The 22840-nt window shown below is 55.1% G+C and overlaps 1 protein-coding gene across 1 annotated transcript in view; it reads left to right on the forward strand.

Moving 5' to 3' along the window:
- The window catches only part of SNTG2 (syntrophin gamma 2), a 46623-nt gene extending 26275 nt beyond the window's left edge, over positions 1-20348 (forward strand). The window contains exons 10-17 of the mRNA XM_087823895.1: positions 1528-1654; positions 3534-3572; positions 5348-5464; positions 8087-8158; positions 11934-12140; positions 17214-17306; positions 19123-19233; positions 20088-20348. Coding sequence (XP_087680021.1) covers positions 1528-1654; positions 3534-3572; positions 5348-5464; positions 8087-8158; positions 11934-12140; positions 17214-17306; positions 19123-19233; positions 20088-20219 — 898 coding nt within the window. The 3' untranslated portion in view covers positions 20220-20348. The remainder of the gene's footprint in view (positions 1-1527; positions 1655-3533; positions 3573-5347; positions 5465-8086; positions 8159-11933; positions 12141-17213; positions 17307-19122; positions 19234-20087) is intronic.
- Positions 20349-22840: the final 2492 nt, after the last annotated feature.

Here is a 22840-nt window from a genome sequence, read left to right on the forward strand (position 1 = left end):
AGAGCGTGTGTCGCTCTGAAGTTGGGCGCTGTCCTGGCGCAGACACGTGTGCACGCCTGTCGCATTCACGGCATGATTGTTCGACCGGCCGCTGGGCTGGCTGTGGACACGTCTCGCTGACTGTGGGGAGGGGCCTGGTGGTCGGCGGGGTCGATGGCTGTGGAGAGGAGAGAGTGTTGATGTTGCCGACCCCGTTTCCTGTGGCTGTGTGAACAGCGGGTGCACACACAGCAGCGTCCGCTGCACAGATTTCGGGGGGTCAGGAGCCCCGCAGGCCCTGCCTCCTGCGTGGGGTCTCCCGGGCTGAAACCCAGGGGTCTGCGGGCTGCTCCCGTCGGAGGCTGGGGACCATTCTCGCTCTGGCTTTAAATTTCTCTGAAAACGTCGCTGTGGGGACGGAAGGTCAGGGTCCACGTTTCCAGGGACGAGAGCAGGCTGTCCCGTGTCGGCACCCCGAGACCTGGCAGCCTCTTCTGGGCCCCAGTCCCGCACTTTGAATCTTTCTTTTCCGGTACATCCGGCTGAAGCGTGTCGATTCTGCCGACCTTTTTAAAGAACCGGATTCTGAGTACGTGGATCTTCTCTAGTTTTCTCCTTTCGTGAATCTCAGCTCTCGTCGCATTTCCTTCCGTTTCCCTTCGCTTTCTAGTGGCAGGGGGGGAACTGGATTGAGGTCCTTGATCTTCCGTTTCCCTCTTCGTAGGACACTTGTCCCACCCGATTGGGGCCCCTCATGGCCTCACTTGACCTGAAATCTTTCCTTAGAGGCCCTGCCTCCAAATACGCCCACGCCGGGCCTGGGGCTCCCACACTTCAGTCCGCAGCAGTGGTTACGTATAAATGATGCCTGGGGGAGGCTCCGCGCGGCGGGGAGACTGTTCCCCTGGAGACGGTCACTCTGCTGTCAGGAGCGAGTGCGAGTGACTCCTGGAGGGAGGGGGGGGACCAGCTTCAGAGTCTTATTGTAAACAAGTGCGTTGTGCTCACGAAATACGTCGGTGGCCACGAGGATGCCGGACTCGCCTGTCGTCACTGTGTCAGCAGCTTTAACCACAGGAAATGGTTTCCCAAAGAGTTATTACTAAGGACCCCCTAAAACAATAACCCGAAGTTCCTACTAGAGCAGGCGTTCTTCCTGTATGAGTTGCCTTTCATATTTTTATTGAATTAGAAATGGCTGTTGGGAGTTCAAAGGGCTTTTTGTTGTTGTTTAAGTTCGTCTTTGTTGATTTCAGAGAGAGGAAGGGAGAGGGAGAGGGAAACATCAGTGGTGAGTCATTGATGGGCTGCCTCCTGCAGGCCCCCCTGGGGATCGAGGAGCCCGAAACCCGGGCATGTGCCCTGACCCAGAATCAGAGCGCCTGGATCCTAGGTCGAGGTTCAACCTGAGTGACCTGTGTGAGATCCCGGGACAGTTAGTTGTCCGGCCGCCGTGGCCGGCTGAGTTTCCCGCGGTGGCTCAGGTGATGGGTAGGAGGTGACCTTGCTCCTGTGCCCCCCTCACATCACACTCTCCTCTCCCTGCAGGTCCCAGGCCTTCGAGGTGCTGGCCCTCGGGGTCCGCACGGGAATGCTGCAGTTCTCCACGGCCCAGGAAGGCGCGGACTGGCTGAGAGCCGTGTCCACCAACATCAGTGACCTGACGCTGCAGACCGTGAGCTCAGATTCCCCACAGTGACTACCCTTCCTTTTATTTTTTATTGATTTCAGAGAGAGAAAGGGAGAGGGAGAGAGAGAAACATCGATGATGAGAGTCACTGGGCGGCTGCCTCCTGCTCGCCCCCTGCTGGGGATCCCCCCACAACCCAGGCCTGTGTCCTGACCCGGGCCTGTGCCCCACCCGGGCCTGTGCCCCACTCGGGCCTGTGCCCCACTCGGGCCTGTGCCCTGACCCGGGCCTGTGCCCCACCCAGGCCTGTGCCCCACCCGGGCCTGTGCCCCGACCTGGAATCGAACTTCCATCCCCAGGTTCCTGGGTTGACTGCTGAGCCACATGAGCCAGGCTCTGCTTTTCCTTTTCAATCCACACAAATAAGATGTTTTTGTTATTTATGATTCACCTGAAAACAACTGGTTATAACATGATAACAGAGGGACAGGTCCTTTGTGTTTCAACATTTCAAATCTGTCTAAAGTGAGAAGTCAGGTGACGTTTCCTCAGGAGAGTGTAGGTGAAACCCAACATCGGGGCCCTTCACAGCTGCTCTCCCCCTTTCCACACACACACGGAGATGTGTGCGTGTAATGTTATGTTTTACTCAAAGCCATGGATGTAATGTGCATTTTTATTTGGGGAACCTGATAGGGTTAAAGGTGCAATTCCCAGAAACACTATGAAAAGGTGTAAGGGAGGCGCATCCAACCCAAACACTGCCTGTCGACTCTTCACTGCAGGTGCCAGGACAGAGCGTTTGGCTCCTTGAGGGAGCTGTGTGGTTTTTAAAGTCAATGTGGAATGAAAAGTAAAGGGTAAAACGGAACGGGCTGGGCAAATCAGCACCGTGTTAAATTCTCCAGAGCAGCCTGCGTGTGGCAGTGGCTGGCGCCACGCCCGTGGGAGGCTCGTGGACGGCGGCCTGTGACCAGCTGCTTGATGTCATTCCCTCCCAGCGGCTCCCCCGTTGGCTGTGGGGCCCCCATTTCTGATCCAGGGCAGGCTGGTGACAGGAAGAGCCAGGACCGCCTTTGGGCTCAGCCCCGCCCCCCGTTCCCCAGCCGGCTGCCCCTCCCTCTGCACGTGGCTCCCGCTCCGGACGCTGCAGGGCAGAGGGGACTGTGCCCTCCAGACACTGGGGAGGGGGCCCGACTTCTGTTCTCCAGGCCCAGGGCTTTCCTTCCCCAACTGCCTAGGGAGGGGGCACCAGGGCCCCTCCAGGTCCTCAGTTTTCATCCCAACGTTTGGAATTCCCTGGGCATCTGGGTGGATAAAAGGGAAGAAAGAGAAAGAAGCGGGCGGTGGGTGGGTATTTGCAGAAATTCATGTGAGAACCGAGCCCCAGTTCTGGGCAACTCCCCACATTCCCCGGCTCGGGGAGCAGGGAGGGAAACACGGCCGCTCAGAACCTGAAACGGGGGGTCAGAGCCGTTTCCCAGCCGTGTGCACTCAGCACCTTATGGTTCTGGATCTTCCTTTCCTCCCGGTAAATTCCGAAGAGCAGCACCGACCTGCAGGGCTGCTGGGAGGAGTAAACGGAGGAAGAGTGGGTGCGAGAACTGTGATTACCTGAGGTCACCTGGAGCAGAAGTCACCTTCCCCTTGTTTTTCAGCTGTTGAAATCTAAGCATCTCCTGCCCCAGAGCTTTGCTTACATTAGATGCTGGTGTTGAAAAGTGTAGTTTAAGATGCTGATAGTGGTTTTCTGTTGTGGGAATTGCTGCCCTACGCTGGTGTTCACCCGGCTTTGGTCTTCGGGTGGGAGACGCGTCCTAAGCGCCTTGCTCCCGGGGACCCTCCCGCAGCTGGTCGATTAGACGGGCTGGAAGCTGGGCATGAACGTGCTTGTCACGGTGACGCCGCGTCTCTCTCCCCGCAGATGAAGGTGCTGAACAGATGCTGTTCTCCGAGGGACCAGGTAGGTTGGGCCTCTCGCGCTGATTGGATGACAAGTCTCCGAAAGGAGGCTCCTTCCTGTTTCTGACATTTGATTGGAAGTTTTGATAGGAAAACGTTAGGACGCATCCGACAGAGGCCTGGGGTCCTTGCTCCCAGCGTTAACCCCACACGACGAGTCGTGTGCAGCGGAAAGGGCGGGGGGAACTGGCCTGCTCCCCGTGGGCCCTGCTGCCAGGGCCTCTGTGGGCAGTTTGTCTGGTGAGGAAACGTGACTTACCAATCGTGCAGAGAGGACTGTTTAAGCCGAGACGGGTTTTTTGACGGAGACACACCTGTGGGGTTTGGAAGCCTCGCGTGATTTCCTGCGGTCACATCCCCGTTTGGAAAGCGTTGCTCTTGGGAGGGGCTGACGCGGGAGGTGGTGCAGGTCAGTGGGACCCTCCCCCGGTGCAGGCGGCTTGCTCGCCGGACCCAGGTTCCCTGGTGTGGCTCCCTCTCCGGACCCTCAGCTCTTCCTCAGAGCAGAGGCAGCTTGTAACCGGCCTCCTGTCCTCACTCAAGGATTGCTCGCGGAGTGGGTCTGTCCGTCCTTAGGAGTCATCTGTCATGTCCAGTCGAGTGCCCGGTAACTGAACTTTGAAGCCACTGAGCACGTTTTATTTACAGCTCATTAGTTCTCTGGTTGTAGGACTATTAAAGAATTACCCCCAGCCAAGTATTTCTGTGCTTTTGGTAGGTAATTATTTCACATTTTCTCCAAAAAATGAAGAGTTTGTATAGGTGTAAATTTGAATTGTCTCAGGCAAACCAGAGCATAGGTCCACCCAGTAAAACAGCAAACAGCTCTCTGTGTCTCCAAAGTAAATCTCTTCTCAGTCACCCGAATTAAAGGGAGATGTGAACGCCTTGCCCACCCAGTCACAACAAAGGAAAGGCCCCCGAGCAGCTCGGACAGGTCTGGCTTTTTCTGTGAGAAAGACCAGCTGTTCTCGTCTCGTCTGGCGGATGCTGACTAATTACCTTGACTCATTCTCGTTGAGGTAAAACAACAAGAGTTTCCTGCAGAAATGCCGTCAGGCAGGATAAATGAAAATACGCCTCTACCGTAGTGCCTAGGTCCTCTTAATTTAAATGTGGTCGTACAGTCCGGCAGGTGTTCATAAAATTATACATTTCTGGGGACATGTAATAAATCATTAGAAAATTCATAATGTAGAAGATAAAATTAACTTCCCTTAAAATTATTTATGAACTGCATGTACCTAAAAAAAAGATTCCTAAGTCAGCCAGTGTTTCCAATAATAGCTGAGCTGTGACTTACTCTGACTAATTATTCTGGGCAGAATTAAACTACCTATGGAATCTCAAGTTCCCCCCGAAATTACAGACACTCCAGATTATTAGTAATCTGTGTCTTGCCGCCTTGGCCGGAACAGGAACCGCCCATTTCCCCTGGGGATGCAATTCCTGCTGGACGGGGAGCCCGGCTCTGTCAGCCGGGTACAGGGAGGAGACGCTGGCCGGCCCTGGAGGGCGCCCGGCAGCCACCCGCTGCCGGGGGCGTGGTTCTTGGCGTCCCTCCCGACAGCTGTCTCCAGAGAAACAGTGTCTTTTGTGTGACTTGCAGTCGGGTGGCACATGGATCCCTGACAGGTTCTCTCTGGGGGGGCCTGGCTGCTTCTGTGCAGAAAAGGAGCCCGGCTCCTCTGTTCAGCCCGGAGCTGAGGCTGTCCTTGCAGATGGCGTGGCCTTGTCCTTCGGGAATGACCGTGTGCCTGATGGTTTCCTCCGCAGGTCGTGCACATGGGTTGGGTCAGTGAGAGACTCGAAGGTGCCGACTGCTCTCCTACCTTCAGGTCCAAGTTCCTGGCCCTGAAAGGCTCCTTCCTCTACGTTTTCAACACGCCCCCGGTAAGGATGCTCCTGAGGCCCCAGGGGCAGGGTGGCCAGCAGGGTCCCACACGAAGCCGCCATCTGACCTGGGCTTGGCGGGGCCGTGCCCTTGCCCGCCATCCCCACGTGGCTGGAAGGGGCTCTGCGTGGGGATCACGGGCTTCTCTGCTTTAAATCCATACGTTTACTAACCCATTCGTTTCCGTTCGCACAGCCATTGCGATAGCCCAGCACTTCCTGCTCCCGCTGATGGGGAGGAGGGGATGCCGAAGGCCTGTGGCCACAGAATCCAAAACAGAGACAACGGACAAACCCCTTCTCTCGGGTGTTTCTAGTTTATGGCCAAATACTGAAATTTAAAAGCTATTCTTTCCCTCAGACCGTCCGACTTTCATTAAAACAAACAGCCTAGTTTGAGTCTGTCGTATAAATTTGCTGGGGAACCCGCGGCTCTCAGTCTTACCTTCCGGTTCCTGCCAAGGCCGTTTCCTCAGCCGGGCCCTGCCCACAGGGTTACCAGTCGAGGCGATTTCGCCTCCTGGAGCCTGAACGCAGGGCAAGCACCACCCGGTATCTTCAGGTGCCTAAAAAATTGGATACAAGTTACCTACCGTGTTGACGGAACTTCCTGCGTGAAAAGTAAATGAAAGGGTTCCCTCCTCTAAAGGCCGAATAACCTCCCACCGTGAGCACGTGCCGCGTGTTCCTCACCCACCCGCCCGCCCGCACGTCCCCCGTCACCACCCGGGCACTCTTGCTCCAGGGGCAGTGACTGTGGCTCCTAAACCCTGAACCACATTCACGGAGCCATTTCCCAGCACTTGTTGTCAAAATATTTAAATGAGCCTTTAAAAGACCCAAAGATTTTGTGGCAAGTCATTTAGGAAAAACTAAAAGATAAAGTCCTGTTTCCAAGGATGGTTCCTGAGCCCCATCAGGTGAGGGAAATGGGGGGAAACAAGGGATCGGGGGTGGAAGAAAGAAAGGGAGGAGGGGGTGGCCCCTGCTTTCTCCTGACAAGGAAGCCGAGCCCGGGGGCGGTTTTACCCCGGAGCACAGAAGGTGCCGCGAACACGGGGACTAACCCGGGAGCCGCCTCTAGCAGCCAGAATATTTATTTCTTATTTGCAAATTGGAATCTGAGAAATGATGTTTCAGATACTCCCGTTTGCAAACACTATTAAAAGGTGTTAAATAACAGTATAAAATCGATTTTACAGCATTAACCTAGATTATACAGGAGTTGCCTATAAATATGCAAGAACTATGAAAAGCAATTTTAAGAATGTCAGTGAGGCAAGATATCATTTTAAAAATTTTACCTGGAAATAGTTTAAGTGAAGATTTGTAGACTGAAGAAATACTAGGCAACTATGTATCCAGTGCCGCCCCGGCTGCGTGCTGACTGCTCCACAGTCGCGCTGGGCGCCAGGTGTTGCAGCCGATAGTCAGAGCCTCTGCTGCGCTTAAGTCAGCTGTGGTCAGATAACGCAGAAAGCTATCAACTGTCATTATTGGGGAAAAAGAAGTTTTCACCCTGGGAAACTGTAAAATAAGTCAGGTTTGCTTCCTGTGAGAGACCCTTTGATTTAAGCAAGTTCTGTCATGGAGCATCCAGTTTGCAAAATAAGGAATTTTGTGTAACACAAATCGTGATTAAACCTGCATCTGCTCTGTAAGTATAGTTTTCTTAATCCACAAGCCGTCGTCCTCTCCCCCCATCCGTCTTTCCTCCTTTTAAAAGGGGCAGGATTTTACCCTTGAACAGTTTTCCTAAAATACCGTCGAGAACAGTGCGCACCTGGGAACACTCACTAACCCACCTGAGACGCCGCCTCTCTGACCAGGCGGCACTGCGGCTGCTGCCCACAGGGTCTCACACTCAGAGTGCTTTTTAATACGGGAAAAATGAATTTACCTAAAAATAAGAATCGAGACCCCTGAGCCCCGCTCCCTACTTACTAAATCCGAACCACCCAGTCGGGGCGGGAGCCTCGTCAGAGAGAACTAGCTTCCAGTATCCACGCTCCAACTTGGAAATTTTCATTTATTTTCTCTCTCTATATATGTGTATATATATATATATACACACACACATACACCACACATTTTATATATAATATATACATTATCTTAAAATGTAACCTAAAAGTTGATCCTTAATCTGAAAGCCCCAAATGAATTCCCAAAACTGTACCCATTGTGTGTAACAGGTAAGTTTGTGCACAGCAAGTTCTGTGTCTCCGATAAATGCCTCACACCCACGGCCTCGCCCACGTGCACACTCGCCAGCACCCACGGCCTTGCCCACGCGCACACTCGCCAGCACCCACAGCTGCCCTGAAGTTTGTTCCGACCGTCCTTCTGGGACCTGGGTTTAAATTCTCCAACTACAAGTCACACGTTTCTTTCCATGGATACATTTAAACCTTTCCCACATTCACTAAGGTATAATTTACTAATAAAACCGTAACTTTTTAAAAGTGCACAGTGTGAGGGTTCACTGTGCCCCTTGTGAAGCAGGGGCCTCCACCAAGTCACTTACCTCGGCCGCCACCTCACAGGGTCACCTTCCTAGTGGTTTTTGTTTTGTTTTTTGTGAGAATGTAAAGCTTACGCACACGTTTTATTTTCTTGCAGGTGAGCACACTGGACTGGGTCCGAGCAGAAAAAACCTATAACCTCTGTGAGGTGCTGTTTAAAGTCCACGAGGTGAGTGTCTGTGCGTTGGCTGCTCTCATGCCAGTTAGGTGCCCGTTGGGTTTGAAGAGGGAGGAGTATCTGTTCACCGCATTGAAGCAGTGAAATAACACAAGGACCCAGGCTCATCTCACCAGCACGTCCCCAAATTGTCATCTGCTGTTCATCACGGCAGAGGGACAGAGGACAGACGGGGTGAGCGTGTGCGTGAGTGTGCGTGAGTGTGCGTGTGCATGCTTGTGTGAGCATGTACATACGTATTGTGTGTGTGCATGTGTGTGAGCATGTTAGTACGTGTCTGTGTGCGTGCAAGCGTGTGCATGTGTGTACTGTGTGTGTACGTGTGCGCACACCTGAGTGCATGTAATAGAGTGTGTTTTAGTCACTTTTTACTACAATTAAATGTTTCAGGAACTTCAGTTTGTTGTAAGTTGTTAACAAACCAGGTGCAAACCTGTGTCTAAAGCTTTTCTTGTCTCAGCCTGGCCTGAGCCGACCAGGATAACGCCTCACACCTGCTCCCGTCGGAGGAGCGGTGTCATCACAGCCTTCAGATCCCGCTTCCAGAACGACCCAGGGTAGTGGGACATTTCCTAGGGAGTGAATCCATTACCACAAAACCCGGGTCCCTTTCTCCTGGAGGGAGCTCACCTGTGACGAGCACCTTGTTCCCACAGGGACTCGGGCTCTCCAGGGCCCGGGTGCAGCTCTGCTGGCGGCCGTGCTGGGCTGACATTTAGGTGTGAAGATGGCAGGATATTTAATGCTGATGCCACCAAGTCACACAGACCTGGGACGCAGTTATCTCAGTGATAAAGGTCCTTAGCAACCTCAGAATGTTCAACCTGAAATGAAAAAATGTGGGAAAGAAATGAGAACTCGTTGTCACTGAGTTTAGGCGCATGATAGATTATTATTTGCCAAATATTCACACACACACACACTCACTCTCACCCTGGAGGAGTTCCCCCCTGGGGACGCCAGACTGACCGTGGGATTTCTTTGGGCCCACCCAGTCCCCGCTGTGACTGGAGCCCCGGCTCATAGTGAGGGTTGGTCTCTGGAGACCGGGAGACACGCTGACGGCCGACACCCTGTGGTCGGAAGCAGCCGGAGCTGATACTGCTGGCCGACCGCTGCTGTAAAAAGCATGCCCCCGAGGGGTTCGGGCCCCACGACACCGGCCAGGAGGAAGGTGGCCTGCCCGGTGCAGGGCAGGTGGTGCGCTTTCGCCTCCGCCGCTTCCAGAAGCAGGCTGAATTCGGCGAGTCGCGTGCCCTGCTTGAAAGCCTTAACTGGGGCAGGCACTCAGGCAATGAATGATGTCTCCCTCCGATACCTACATTTAATTATTGATGTTGGTAATTTTGCACATATGAATTTAAATTATATACAAGCATTTAATTCGTGTTTCAAGAACTTAAATCCATAACTGCCCTGAGAACTGGCGCTTTAGTGTAGAGTTTTTAATGACTTGTTTTCATAATCACCATTTCAAAGTACCGTTGTTAATATTTAGTCCAGAAACCAAGTCTGTGGTCGTGGTTTCGTTTTTCTGTGACCCTTTGTCCTCTGAAAATTGCTTTTCTCCAAGTCCTAAAATTACGTGCTCTGTGTCTCACGCTCAGCACGGAGCAGATGAGAGATGGCGCCAACCAGCTGAGTGCGCCCGTGACTTAATGACAAACGGCCTCCCCACGGGGTGCACATCCACGGCCAGGACACTCTGCACGGAAGCCGGGGGAGATTCCTCTCAGCACAGGATAGTCAATTAAAGATGTTTAATGAGATGCCACTTACTCACCTGCGTGGCAGAGGCCTTGGTGGCCACACCTGTCTGGGCCGAGGGCCTCCCGGAGCTGTGCTGTGCTCTCGGTTCCCTCGCTGAGTCGGACCCTCCCACCCGAGGAGCTGGTCCCCGTGGCTCCGTTTCGCAGCTGAGATGCCCTCCTTGGAGGCCGGCGGGACCAGGTCGCCTGGCTTCAAGCTCATCTCAACCCAGTGCTGTCCCACTTGTCAGAGATGCTGCATCCCGGGGATCTCTCTGGAGTGGACACAGAGTTTTATAGCATGTTCCGCAGCCACCTCTAAAGAATTATTAGAACAAGGAGGGAAAGAGTCCTAAGGGATTCTCCTAACGTCCTGTCAGAGCAGAAGTGGCCCCGTCAGAGGCGAACTGGCAGGATCACTCCAGGCTCCTGCCACAGGGGAGGCAGTGGCCCCAACTCCACTGAAACAGGGGCCGGGGTCCCCGAGGGTGAGGGTGGGGATTGGCCACCTATGTGTGCTACCTACTTATCTACCTACCCGGAGGTAAAGTGTAAACTTTCTTGAATCTTTGGGTAGGAGACAGTTTGCAACTTGGAGCGGCCCCGGGAACTAGGCCCCCGCCCAGCACAGAGCGTGGAAGCTGGGCTTGTTCCTTAATGTTTACCTTCCGGGGGGTGGCCTGGCCCTTGACAGACAGCCCGAGTGTTAGAAGCGGCAGAGTCTTAAAAGATTTACGTTGGCCCCGTCCGGTGGCTCGGTTGGTTGGGGTGTCTTCCCGGGCACTGAGAGGTAGCAGTGAGCCCCAGTCCGGGTGCAGACAGAAGGCAGCCCATCAGAGTGTGTCCCCCCCGCCTTCCGCTCTCTCTCTGAAACCAATAAAAACATCCTCAGGTGAGAATTAAAAATAAGTAAAAATAGAAAGCCTTACCTCTGAAAGGGACAGAGAAAGGGCCAACAGTAAAGCTCAGGGGAAAGGAGCCCGGGGAAGTTCACACGTGCACACCCCGCGAGCACGCACCAGCTCCCGACAGCGTGTAGGCTGCTGATTCCATAGAGAAAAGTCACAAGACATGTCAGGGCCTGGAGCGGGCTGCTTGGGGGTGAAGTGAGGTCGATGAATCGTTTTTTCAGGTCCTGAGGACGCTCTGAGATCAGCCCCAGCGTCCCTCAGTCTGGTTTTGTGGAAAAGCAGCCAGTTGCACCTTAGGGCTCAGGAGCTGACACAGGACTTGGGTCAAGGTGTTGCCTTCAGCCTGCAGAGGCCCAGAGCCGGTGACCATCTGTCAGGTCTTCTGCTGCCTCGGGGGCGCTGATTATTGTGGGGAGAGGCTGGGTCTCTGGGGGAGAGAGGGAGGGGGGAGGGTTTCTAGAGCTAGGACTCAGAGATGGATGTCATCAGGGTCATCAGGACCTTGGATTCACAGGGACAGCTCCCCAGGCTGTGCCCAGCGCCCAATGTGGGCTCGACAGCGCATCTGTGGAGCGAATGGGAGAACCAAGCTCTGAAAACGGACAGGAGCCTAGAGGGACAGAGGGATAGAGGAAGAGATAGAAGGACAGATGGAGAGACAGAGGGAGAGAGGGACATTCTGAGTGTGACATCCTCCATCGAATGACAGTCGGAGGCGTGAGGAGGAGCCCGGCGTCCGCGGGTCTGGGGCGGAGGTGAGGTGCTCTCTGCACCTGCTGCTTTCATGTGACGTGTGAGCCCGGGAGTCTCAGGAGTTTTATCTTTAAGTTAGGTATAGAATAAGAGGTGTGGTTACCAGCGTTTTCAGTAAAAGGTGCTTAGAGATAACTAGGAGTTGGACATAACTTATGTACAGATAATTATTTATGGGCCCATTTCCCCGCCAGCTGAGGGACACTCTGCTCCTGACTTCACCTCCCAGGGTGTGACCAGGCATCTGGCAACGTGTGGACCCGGCCCAGCCACCAGGCTGAGCAGATGCCCTCCCCAGGAGCCTCCGTCTGGGGGGCACCTTCCGGTCCCACATTTCATCCTGTGCCGTCTCAGTTCTGGCCCACAGGTGACTGCTGGCCGCAGACGCACCTGTGCCTGGGCCTCCAGGACCCTGATGTTGAGGACCCAAGGCCGCACAGCTTCAGCGTCATGGTCGGCCACGGCAGGAGCCACGCCTTCACCGTGGAGCTGGGCAGCGAGCTGGCCACGTGGGAAAAGGCCTTCCAGAGAGCCACCTTCTTGGAGGTTCAGAGGACAGGGGTAAGTGATGCCCCCGGTTCTCAGAGGAAAGTTACAGGTGCCTGACACACCTCAGTTAGTTTGTGTAATGATTCATTTCAGAAAAAATCTTTAAAGTTGAGCATTTCTTGTCTGAGTCATGTCAAAACGATGTTTCACTCAGCCTGCTGAGCAGGTAACGGGTTACTCAGGAAAGTGGGGCGGGTTTGGGCAGCTCAGTTATATCTGGGGTCACATTAATGGGGGGCATGCTGTCCGTGTTGTGATTGACCTACGGCTGCACCCAATTGTCTACACGGACAGGCAAGGGGCAGCAGTGTGTGTGAGGTCACCTGGCTGTTGGGGTGTTTAATGTCCCTTCCTGTCACCCAGAGGAGAACATGAAACAGCTCGTGTGTCTGGGTCCCTCCTCCCTTCTCACGACAGTGAGTGCGTCACTCCTGGACCAGGCAGAGTGTGTTACAATCCTCGATGTCACAGCCAGCGGTCTCCTCCCGGGGACACACAAGTGACAGGACACAGATGGAGCCCTGTGCCCAGAGGGGTTCCCTGCACAGGGCTGCTCATTTGTCGCCTGACGTCCGGAGCCCTGACGGTGGGAACTCACTAACTAAAGGCAGCTGCTCCACTTAACTGACCCTGGTTTGAATGTGAAAGATTCCGTGTGATCACTTACCTCTCATCCGGGTTGTGAAAATGTATACAGTGTCCCCATGCGCGTGGTGTTTCAGAACTGGACGTGTCCCCTTAAGTGTTCACTGTTCCCTGAAATCTGCTCATCCATGTCTGACCAAGTGGGAAAGTGCTCAGCTTAAGGACTCACGGGGTTGGATAGGACGGTCTTGGGTCACCTGCCCAGCTCAGGGTCCTTAACTTAATCACACTTGCTGAGTCTCCTGAGCTACGTGAGGACGCACAGTCCCAGTTCGTGGCCCCGATTGAGGGCCCATCTCTTTATTGCATTTTCTACAAGATAAGACAGTGCCGCAGGTGTTCAGGTTTGTCCACCTGCAGCCAGCTCCCGTCTGCCCAAGCATAGCTGTGCGTACCCATAAAAGTGGCGTGTGGCTGGGCTTGGTGTCCATGAGCAGGAACCCCGGTCCCTCTGGGCATCGAGACAGCTCTGGGGGGGAGAAATATGAGTGGTTTCTGGAAGACTCGGACCTCCAGGAAAATAACTGTGTTAAAATATTGATTGCGGCCGGGCCCTAATCAGGAATGTAAACCTGACGAGAAGAGCAAAATATGTCCAAGTGCCTTCCAGGGTTAAATATTCTAAACGCTGCTCTCATTAACTGACTGCATATTCAGGTTTTCATTGTTCACGGAGGTGAATTTGTGATGCAGGCTAAAGGTTAGCGCTTTATCTGTCCTCTACCCACACTCATGCACACACACACACGCAGAACAGCATGCACACACAAACACGCGCAGAACAGCATGCACACAGAAACACACACACGCAGAACAGCATGCACACAGAAACACACACACACGCAGAACAGCATGCACACACACACACAAATGTGCTCACATACAAACACGCAGAACAGCATGCACATACACAAACACACAGAACAGCATGCACACACAAACACATACAAACACACAGAACAGCATGCACACACACAAACATGCAGAACAGCATGCACACACAAACACACACATGCAGAACAGCATGCACACAGAAACACGCAGAATAGCACACACACACAAACACACACACGCAGAACAGCATGCACACACAAACACACACAAACACACGGAACAGCATGCACACACGCACACCCCTCAGAAAAGAGTGCTGGAAATGGTGATCTGGTCCCAGGCCCAGAGCCCTGAGTGTAGTGGACTCTGTAAAGTCCAGCAGCAGAGTTTCGCCTCGGGGAGCGAGACGGGTGTTACCAGGCATGCGTGTGGTCCCCTGCGGTCCTGCCCGTTAGCTGTGCTGCACCAACCGTGGGATCATCGACATTCTACCCCAGGCCTGTGTGGCTCAGCCGTTCCTGACGTTATTTCTGTAGGGGAACGTTTTCCAAACTCCAGGGATCTGACTGACGTGAACTTCTTGCCTGTGGCCGGTTGGGGGCTGCCTGTTTCTGGATTATCAAAAATACAATAAACGTTAACACAAGAAGATACGTTTTGTATCCACCCTGGTTACTGATGGGGTTTGAAATGACTACATGTCGCCCTTCCCATTGCCCTTTGTAAAAGCACCAGAGAGTAGCGTGTAACCCTCCTTTGCAGTGACATAAACATGGGCTGCGAGGGGCCCTGGAAGGCGCCCTGAGGTGAGTGCAAGTGTAACGGGCACATTCTCAGGCGCTGCCGCTGTGGCGATGTCCCTGCCCCCAGCCCTCTCCGGAGAACTCAGCGCCTGCCTGTGGGATGTCTCTCACCTACTGTTCGTCAGCTCCCCTCGCTCATTTGGAAACTGCGGATCTAAGAAGATGCTGAGCCTGCCCTTGAAGTCACAGGTGCACCCGGTGCAAGAACACGGGCTCCACGCTGGGCTCGGTGGCGTCCGGGTTGAGTGCTGTTTAATCATAATCCTCCCAAGTTCCACCGACTGGGAGAAGCGGCCCCTCCGCCCTCAACGTCTTCGCAGGCAGAGCTCCTCCTGACCCTCTGGCTGCACGTCACGCACAGAGCCCCTCTCGTCCGTGTGTCCGTGGTTCTCACGCCTACGTGGCTTTTCCCGTGGCTGATGCTGCAACAGCATTGAACGGGACACTGGACACCAGCATCTCCAGCTGTTATCAATACATTTGTTTATTACAGTAAATCGAGCTCCCTTTGCTCCCACAGACACCCTTTATACAAAGAATGTGCACATCTGATTTCCAAGTTAAATTTAAAATATAACCAAGAGGCACAACATGAAGATGGACGTGGCCCGGGAGGCTGGTCGCTAAGCTGAAAGGAGCTGGGCCCGAGAGGCTGCACACAGAGGGGCTGATCCCGGGGCCTTGAAGACGCTCGCCCAGCCCCTTCCCCACAGGGGCAGATGGGGCGCCCCTCCCCCTCTGCGGCCCTGAATCCAGGACCTCCCAGCACATTCCGAGACCAGGCTGGGGTCAGCTCTCGGTCACCCTGGTCCCTCCTCTGCCTGACCCACCGAGGCCCTTGGATCTGGGTGACTGCTTCCACTCCTGGCGGGGGCAACATGGGAGCCACTGTCCTGGGCTCCCTTGTGTCTCTTGTCCACTCCCAGGTCATTACCTGACTCGTCAGTGGCCAAGACCAGTCCTGTGTTCCTGCAGCCCATCAAGGCGGCCGTGGGCAGTGCTGTGATTCAAGTCCAGCCCTCCCGCCCTGGCCCGAGAAGCTAAGGACACAGCAGACTGTCCCCAACACGTCCACCGTGATGGCTGGGCTCACGCGCCTGTGCCAGCGGACCCAGCACCCTCTCGACAGCCTGGGTGGCTCTCGTCCGTGTCTGTCACTGTCTCCTGCCCACACCCGATGGACGTGCTTCCCCTGAAGGACAGGGTGCGAGCGGGCGGCAGGGCCGGGGCGTGCTGTGTTCTGCGCGTGCAGAGCAGGTAACCGCTGAGCAGCGTCTGGTGATCCGGGGGCCTTAGCTGTTTGGAGATTTGATAGTTAAGTAGCTGGCGTGTCTTCCGTCGCCGTTTGCACACAGGAGAGAAGCTGACACGAGCACGTGGCTGGGCTGGCGCCCGGCTCTCGGAGGAGGTTCTGCTTTAAACTCCACACTGAGCTGCCTCCAGGCTCTATATCTGAAAGTCTCCCGAGCGAATCGCCGACACGCGTAATCGTGAGGGATGCTACCCCGTTTTTCTTGCTACAGAGGAGCTCCTCTGAACATTTCCCGGAAGGAGACCGGAGCTCGGGCTGGGGTGCAGCTGGCGTTTAATTTCTCTAAAACCATTACAGCTTAATTTAGTGAAGCTGAACTGGGAACATTGCTGGCAACGTTTCTATTTCTGCTCCTGAATTTATTTCAGGGTTTGATCCAGTCCTTCAATTAGCACTCCCGTCGTGGTAGCTCAGCCAAATTAGCTTTCACTAATTGCTCGCACTTTAAAGTTTCCTCATTCCGCGCCTCTGACTGTCCCGACTCTGGCAGAAGCTGTGCCGAGGGAATGGTCGGTCTGAGTGAAGGTGACGGTGGGCCCGGCAGGAAGGCGGCGTGGACGCCGGCGTGGAGGGGATGGAGAATTAGAGTCACCTGACGTGTCTAAGCAGCCATGATAAAAAGGCTTCAAGAAGCAAAACTTTGAAACAAATCACAAAAAGGGCCGCAGCCAAGAAACCTGAAGTCACAGCAAGAACATGCAAAGAAAACCCAAACGGAAACTTTAGAAATGAGAAGTCCAGCGACTGAAACGAGAGCTTGGCAGGTGAGCTCAGCAGCGGACGGAGGGACAGAGGGACGACCGTGAGCTGAATGTGGACCCGCAGAAGTGACGTGACCTCGAAAGCAGAGAAAACACACTGAGAAAGTGTGAGTTCAGCCGCCGGGACCTGCAGGACGGAGCCAGGGTTGTACCACAGGGTCAGGGCTGAAAACTCCCCCGTCTGGCACCCAGATCCGGAGCAGACGTGCCCAGAGGCCCCCTGGGTTCTCCTCGCAGACTGTGGCCGCGTCCCTCTGAGTGGGGACCGTCCTCCGCAGGTTCATCGGGAGCTTTGTGGGGCCGCCCGGCCCAGCAGCCCCATCGCTGCTGCCTGTCACCCGTGGGGGCCTGGTGCTGGGGTGGCGTTGGTGTGAGCTGGTCCGCATCACACCGCTCTCCAGTGTTTTCCCGAGAAGCCCCGCCCAGGTCCCCCCGGAGCAGGCACTTAGCCCCGGCCGTCCGTCCGGAGGCAGCTTGTTCGACGCTCTGCGGAACAGAGGTTTGCTGGACTGTTTGTTACGAAGTCGGACGTATTTGCTGGTAGACAAAGGGGGGGCTGCTCTGAGAAGTGTTTCCGAGGTTTCGTGTCACTATGGGTCCCCTGCTTTCACTCCGTGTGGTTTGCATGTTAAGACTTTAAAAGTAGTTTCTGAGTCTGGGAGGGGCGGGGGTGCAGCCCCTGATTGACGTTAAACAAGATGTTTTCTCAAAGCCGGTACTTTCTTTCTAGTCCAAGACGTACCCGTGCAGCTGGCAGGGGGAGGCGCTGTGCTTCACGGTGGACTTTGCCGTGGGATTCGCCTGCTTCGACAGCAGGACCCAGGTAAGACGCCGGCGGGGCCCACAGGTGACCCGTGCTGTGAGTGTTCAGGAGCCGCGCTCGGAGGGCCTGGCTGTCACCCCCCCGACGGAGCGGCGTCGTGTGGAAGCTGCACCTTCACAGACAATCTTCTTTCTGACACGTGGCTCAGGTCCCACGGTTCCCACAAGCCCCAGAGCGGGCGGTGTGGGCACCTGCGGGGGGCGGGGAGCCATGGGTCACTCTGCCTTCGCGGGCCCCCTCCATGGGCGATGGATGGTAGGCACATAGGCTGATGATCTGGACGCGCCTTCGGAAGACCCACCTGGGACAGAGCAGGTTGTCCGCGGGCACCCGGGCCGGGGCCCCTCCGCACTGGCTGGCTCTGCCCTGAAGGGCGTCACTCGGCCAGGGAGGGGCGGCTCTGGGAGCCGGGACAGAAGGGGGAGTTTAAGGCGCCTGTGTTCTCACCTCACACACTCCTCTTCTTACCTGGCGATTTCCTTTCTCCCATGTGGGCTGCGTGTGGATCTGAGCCTCGGCGGTCAGGGAGTGCGAGGCTTTCCCGGGCTGACTGTCTGCTCTGCGCTCATCCCAGGAATTGGGGGAGACTTTAGGCAGACGCGTGGAGTCAGGTGTTCGGGGCCTGGAGCCAGAGCGAACTCTTTCCGTCCTTACTGGCTGCTGCCGGCCTCTTGGGTGAATTTCTTGGGCCTGTGGCCCTTCTGGAACCTGCTGCCATCGGAGGCCAGGACTGAATGTGGTTCCGGAAGGTTCTCTCCTGCACAGACCTGCAGTTCTCACCTGCAAGGGCCTCGCAACGGGAATCACGCCCATCCCGCCTGAGGGGCTGACTCAGCTTCCTGGGCGGGAAAGAGAAGCCGGAGAGACTGTCCCCCGACACCCAGCAGACTTCCCAGGCCTCAGAGCCCAGAAGGAACGTGAACTTTGACGCTTTGCCCTGAAATGCAAACTGTTCAACTGCAGGGTTGAAAACAGAGGGATGTGGCCGAGAACCCTGAGGGCCATGCGGCCAGGAGTCACCTGCCAGGGGTCCCACCCTTTGCCCTTCCCGACACTTGGAGGAAAATTCGTTTCTATTTCAGAATCAATGCGTCGAATCAGAGCTCGGCCTCCGGCCTGCTCAGGAAAAGCAGCTGCTCGCTGTGAGGACCGACGATCGCGGCGTGTTGACGGTGAAGGGTCGTCTTTCATAAAGACGGGGCTGACTTGTTACTCGCGGCAGCCTCTCTACGGAAGCGTAAGACTCTGTGGAGCACATTCACCTCCGAAGGGCCTCGGCAGACACGGAGAGGCTCTCGCACGACTGCTGAGCGGCGGCCCTATCAACAGCCTTCAGCCCGGTGCAGGACAAACGGACAATCTGCGCAGAGCAGCGGACAGCGTGTCAGCCAGGATTAAAGTTCTCCCTTTTTCTCAGATACTATGTAAAGAATGCGACACGGTCATGGATTTTTTTTAAGTTTTACGAGCAGAAAAGGAGCAGTGACCTTACCATGCTCTTGGACTATGAGCAGAAAAACCCAGGAGGAGCCCAGGGAGGGCGGGTGGGACCGGGGGGCGGGCAGAGGGGCTGTGGCCGCAGCGCTCGGGGACCAGCCACCTCGGGCCTCGCGGGAGGTCAGGAGGGAAGCGGGTGGCGTGCGGTCAGCTCCGTGGACGGAGGGTGAGAAGGCGGAGGGTCAGGTGAGCTGTCACCTGCTCAGGGTCGGGAAGCAAACGTCTGTTTGTCTAAGTAGATTATTCAGCGTATGAGTCGATGTCGTGACGCACGTGAGCTCTTGCTCCTAAGTCACTAACGAATTCCCTTCCTCTACAGGGCGCTCTCTGGAGATTCAGGTTCTCTCAGCTGAAGGGATCCTCCGACGACGGGAAAGGCCGCCTCAAGCTGCTGTTTCAGGATCTCGACACCAGACAGATCGAGATGAAGGTAGAGACGGGGTTCACTCTGCCCGTAAACCACCAACGGGGTGAGAGCTTCCACTGCCCCACACACCTGCACATGCGCTGAGAACACACGTGCACACTCAGGCACACACAGACACATGCACACATGGGCACACGCACACATGGGCACACGCACACACGCACATGCACACATGGTCACACGCACACACAGACACACACGCATGGACACACACGTGCACACGCACACATGGGCACACACACATGGTCACACGCACACACAGACATACATACATGGGCACACACACAGACACATGCACACATGCACACATGGACACGGGCACACACACACATGGGCACACGCACACATGGTCACACACACACAGACACACACACATGGGCACATGCACACAGAGACATGCACATATGGGCACACACACACAGACACACGCACACACAGACACACACACACGGGCACATGCACACATGCACACATGGTCACACACACACAGACACACACACACATGGGCACACGCACACATGGGCACATGCACACATGGGCACACGCGTGCACAGGCACACGTGTTCTATCAGCAGATGCTGTGAGCTCTGCTGCGCGGAGACACACGTGCCAGAGAGAGACACGAGCGCCAGCCTGTGTTGGTCACGAGGAAGTGAGGGCTCAGACTAGACGGTCAGGACTCCAGGCAGCCAGACCGGTGCAGCCACGTCATAGCCACCTTAGTCGAGTGGCCCTGTCTCACTCCCTGTGTCCTCGTGACCAAGTGACTCTAGAAGCCAACAGAGGAGAGTTTGCCGAATGTGGGCTCACGTGTTTTCCGACATTCACTCTGCACACGTTCCACTCTGTTCCTGCAGGAGCTGGAGTTCCAGGACCTCGCGGCGGTGCTGCACTGCGTCCACGCCTTCCTGGCGGCCAAGGTGGCCTCCCTGGACCCCGGCTTCATGGATGGCCAGAGCGCGGCCGGGAAGCACCTGCACAGCAGCTGAAGCACTCGGCCCGGGGCTGAGAATCCAACTATTTTCTTAAAAAATGAACCTTTCCTGAACAAAACTGCACCTTCGTGGGGTTTTATAAGGAGCCTATAGTTGTGATACCAATAAAGTCCTTCCCCTGTTTCCAGCCACGGTCGTCCTTATTCGAGTCCACGGGTCCGCACACGGCGCAGGCGCGGCCGTGGTTGAGGCCCAGGGACCCCGTGGAGCACCGTGTCCCCATGTCCCCCGAGTCCTGCGGGGCGTGAGCACCGCATGCGCCAGGTCCCTCACGGTGACACCTGGGTGCCCTTCCACGGAGTGTGAGAGAACCGAGCACTCCCCACTTTCCTCTCCCTCGGAGGGAAAGCGCCCCCTGGGCGGGGCTGGTCGCCCTCCTAGTCCCCGGAGGCTGAGCCTGGCTGGGCTGAGACGCTGATGCGCGTGGTGAGGGTCCCATGGTAGCTCCGAGTGCCACCTTTTATAATATACCAGCTATTTACAACCAACGGTTTTTATGTTTAAAAACTTACCCTCCTTTTTAGACGATGTCTATATACGTCTCACATGTATTTTACATATAAGATTCCCGTTTACATTTTAAGGGCTTCCATGGAAGTGTTTAAAGTGAACTTTCGATAATATTCCAAGAGAATGGTGTTCACAGGGCGTCCGCAACATTTCTTTGCAGAAATGTGGTTATATTATTATAACTCAAGCTTAACTCACATGTTAATATTAGTAGCATTAGGAACCTGAATGGTTTGATCTCCAAATTTAATGGATTCTCATTTTTCCCTGTTATGCCAAAGAGCCTAAATGTGCTCAAAAACAGAGGCCTATCTGCACTGGAGTGAAGTAATTGTGGTTTGGTTTTGTTTGATGAAGAAAACATTGTTTTAAAAAATGTACCTTTACTGGATAATAATGGAAAGATGGTGTCAGGTCAAAGCCGAGCAAAGTGAAACACTTCTGGTGGTGACGGGAGCACCGGGCACATTTCTGAAAACACCCGAAGGCGGCTTCTGTAGCACTTTCCTGGAACACGGACTCTTGGAAACGGCCGAGCAGACGGCACTCGGTGTGGCTGGGGGAGAGGGTGTGTGTTTCGTTTGTGCCCAACAGTAAGTTTATACCACAGGAGGACTTGAGAATATTAAATAATGTGTATTTTCCTGAGAAAACTTGTCCTATAAGAAACTGTTCCTTTGAAACTGGAATTCGGAGCAAATGCAAAATAAAAGGAGCACCCACCCTGCTCCGCCAGGGAAGCTGGTTTCCTGCAGGTCGCGCCACCTGGGCTCGCGCAGGGACGAAACCCACCTGCAGTGCCGTGTGGTGCCTCCCGCGCAGACTGGGGGGGTTTCCGAGCCCCGCGGGGTGGCCTGTGGGAAGCACCTTCCCTCTGCGGTCGCCCCTGTGGCCCACGAGGGGCGCTCTTGGGAGTCGCTCCCAGGTGGTCCGTGGTGTCCATGCCGCTCAGCAGTCCTCTCTCCCAGGGCTCAGATGCCGAGATGCGAGGCTGGCGATGGCTCGGTGGGGATGCCCCACGGCTTCCTTTCATGAGCAGGGATTTTCTGAGCTCTCCACAAACTCAGAGTGAACCCAGACGGATTCGGGGAAGGACAAGGCCCGGCCACGGCATGGTTTCTGATCCTCTGTCCTCGGGACAGATGAGATCAACGTGAGCTTCTCCACCGCAGCTCTCTCCTGACCCAGAGGAAGATTCGGAAGTTAGCACAGCTCTGGAAAAGCCCAGAAGACAGAGGTGGGCCCGCAGTTCAGGGTCCTGGGGTGAGTGCCCGTGGCCCCGAGTCTATTTTATTCAGAAAATGGTTAAGTCACCTTGTCCGGAGCGTTGCTGACCCTGCGGCCTCCGTGAGGCATGGTCTGGGCATGGTCCAGGCTGCACCATTGGAAACTCAACTGGGGCTGGACCCACGTCCGAGTTGGCTCTCAGCAGGCGAGGCCGAGGACATAGTGGTAAAGGTGCGGGTGGAGGTCCCCATCTCCCCTTGGGGGCGTTTCCTGGGCTGTGTCTGAAGCCCGGTGGTTTCCAGGCTTTCTCCCCGGAAGCACATGCGTGCCGTGCCTGCCCCCAGGACCTCACTCGGTGTGAACGCCTCGTCGCGCCTTTACTACAACTTTCCCGCCGGGAAACCTGCATCAGATAAAGTCCTCAGACCCCAGTCTCCTGAGTCAGCCTGAAAGAAGAAGGTCAGGCGTGAACAGCGGAAAAACCAAGCACAGGGGGCCTTGGAGAGAGAACTCGGGGCAGCCATGCGTTCGGTGAGGTCACGCGGCAACGGAGCGGCCGAGTCAAAACCTGTGCAAACAGAATCGTCCACGCTTGTTGACAAGTGTCAACAAAGCGTCTCGTGACTTCACTGATTCGAAGAGACGTCAAGCGTGACTTCGCAAAAGGTCGAGTAGAAAACCTGCGTGTCCTTCACTTTATTGAAAACACTGAAAAGTAACTTTTCCCATGAAAACTCGTTTGTCCCATGATTTTCTAAGCCGGTCGCCTAATATAGAACAACAGGTCGAGTTCGTCCTCAGGTGTAACGTGACTGTCTGTCTGCAGTGTTTGTGGCGACCAGGACGCCTCTCCACACACCGGAGCTCGTCATGAAAGG

Source organism: Miniopterus natalensis, chromosome 13 (genome assembly GCF_054644295.1).
Source record: "Miniopterus natalensis isolate mMinNat1 chromosome 13, mMinNat1.hap1, whole genome shotgun sequence".
Taxonomy (NCBI): domain Eukaryota; kingdom Metazoa; phylum Chordata; class Mammalia; order Chiroptera; family Miniopteridae; genus Miniopterus; species Miniopterus natalensis.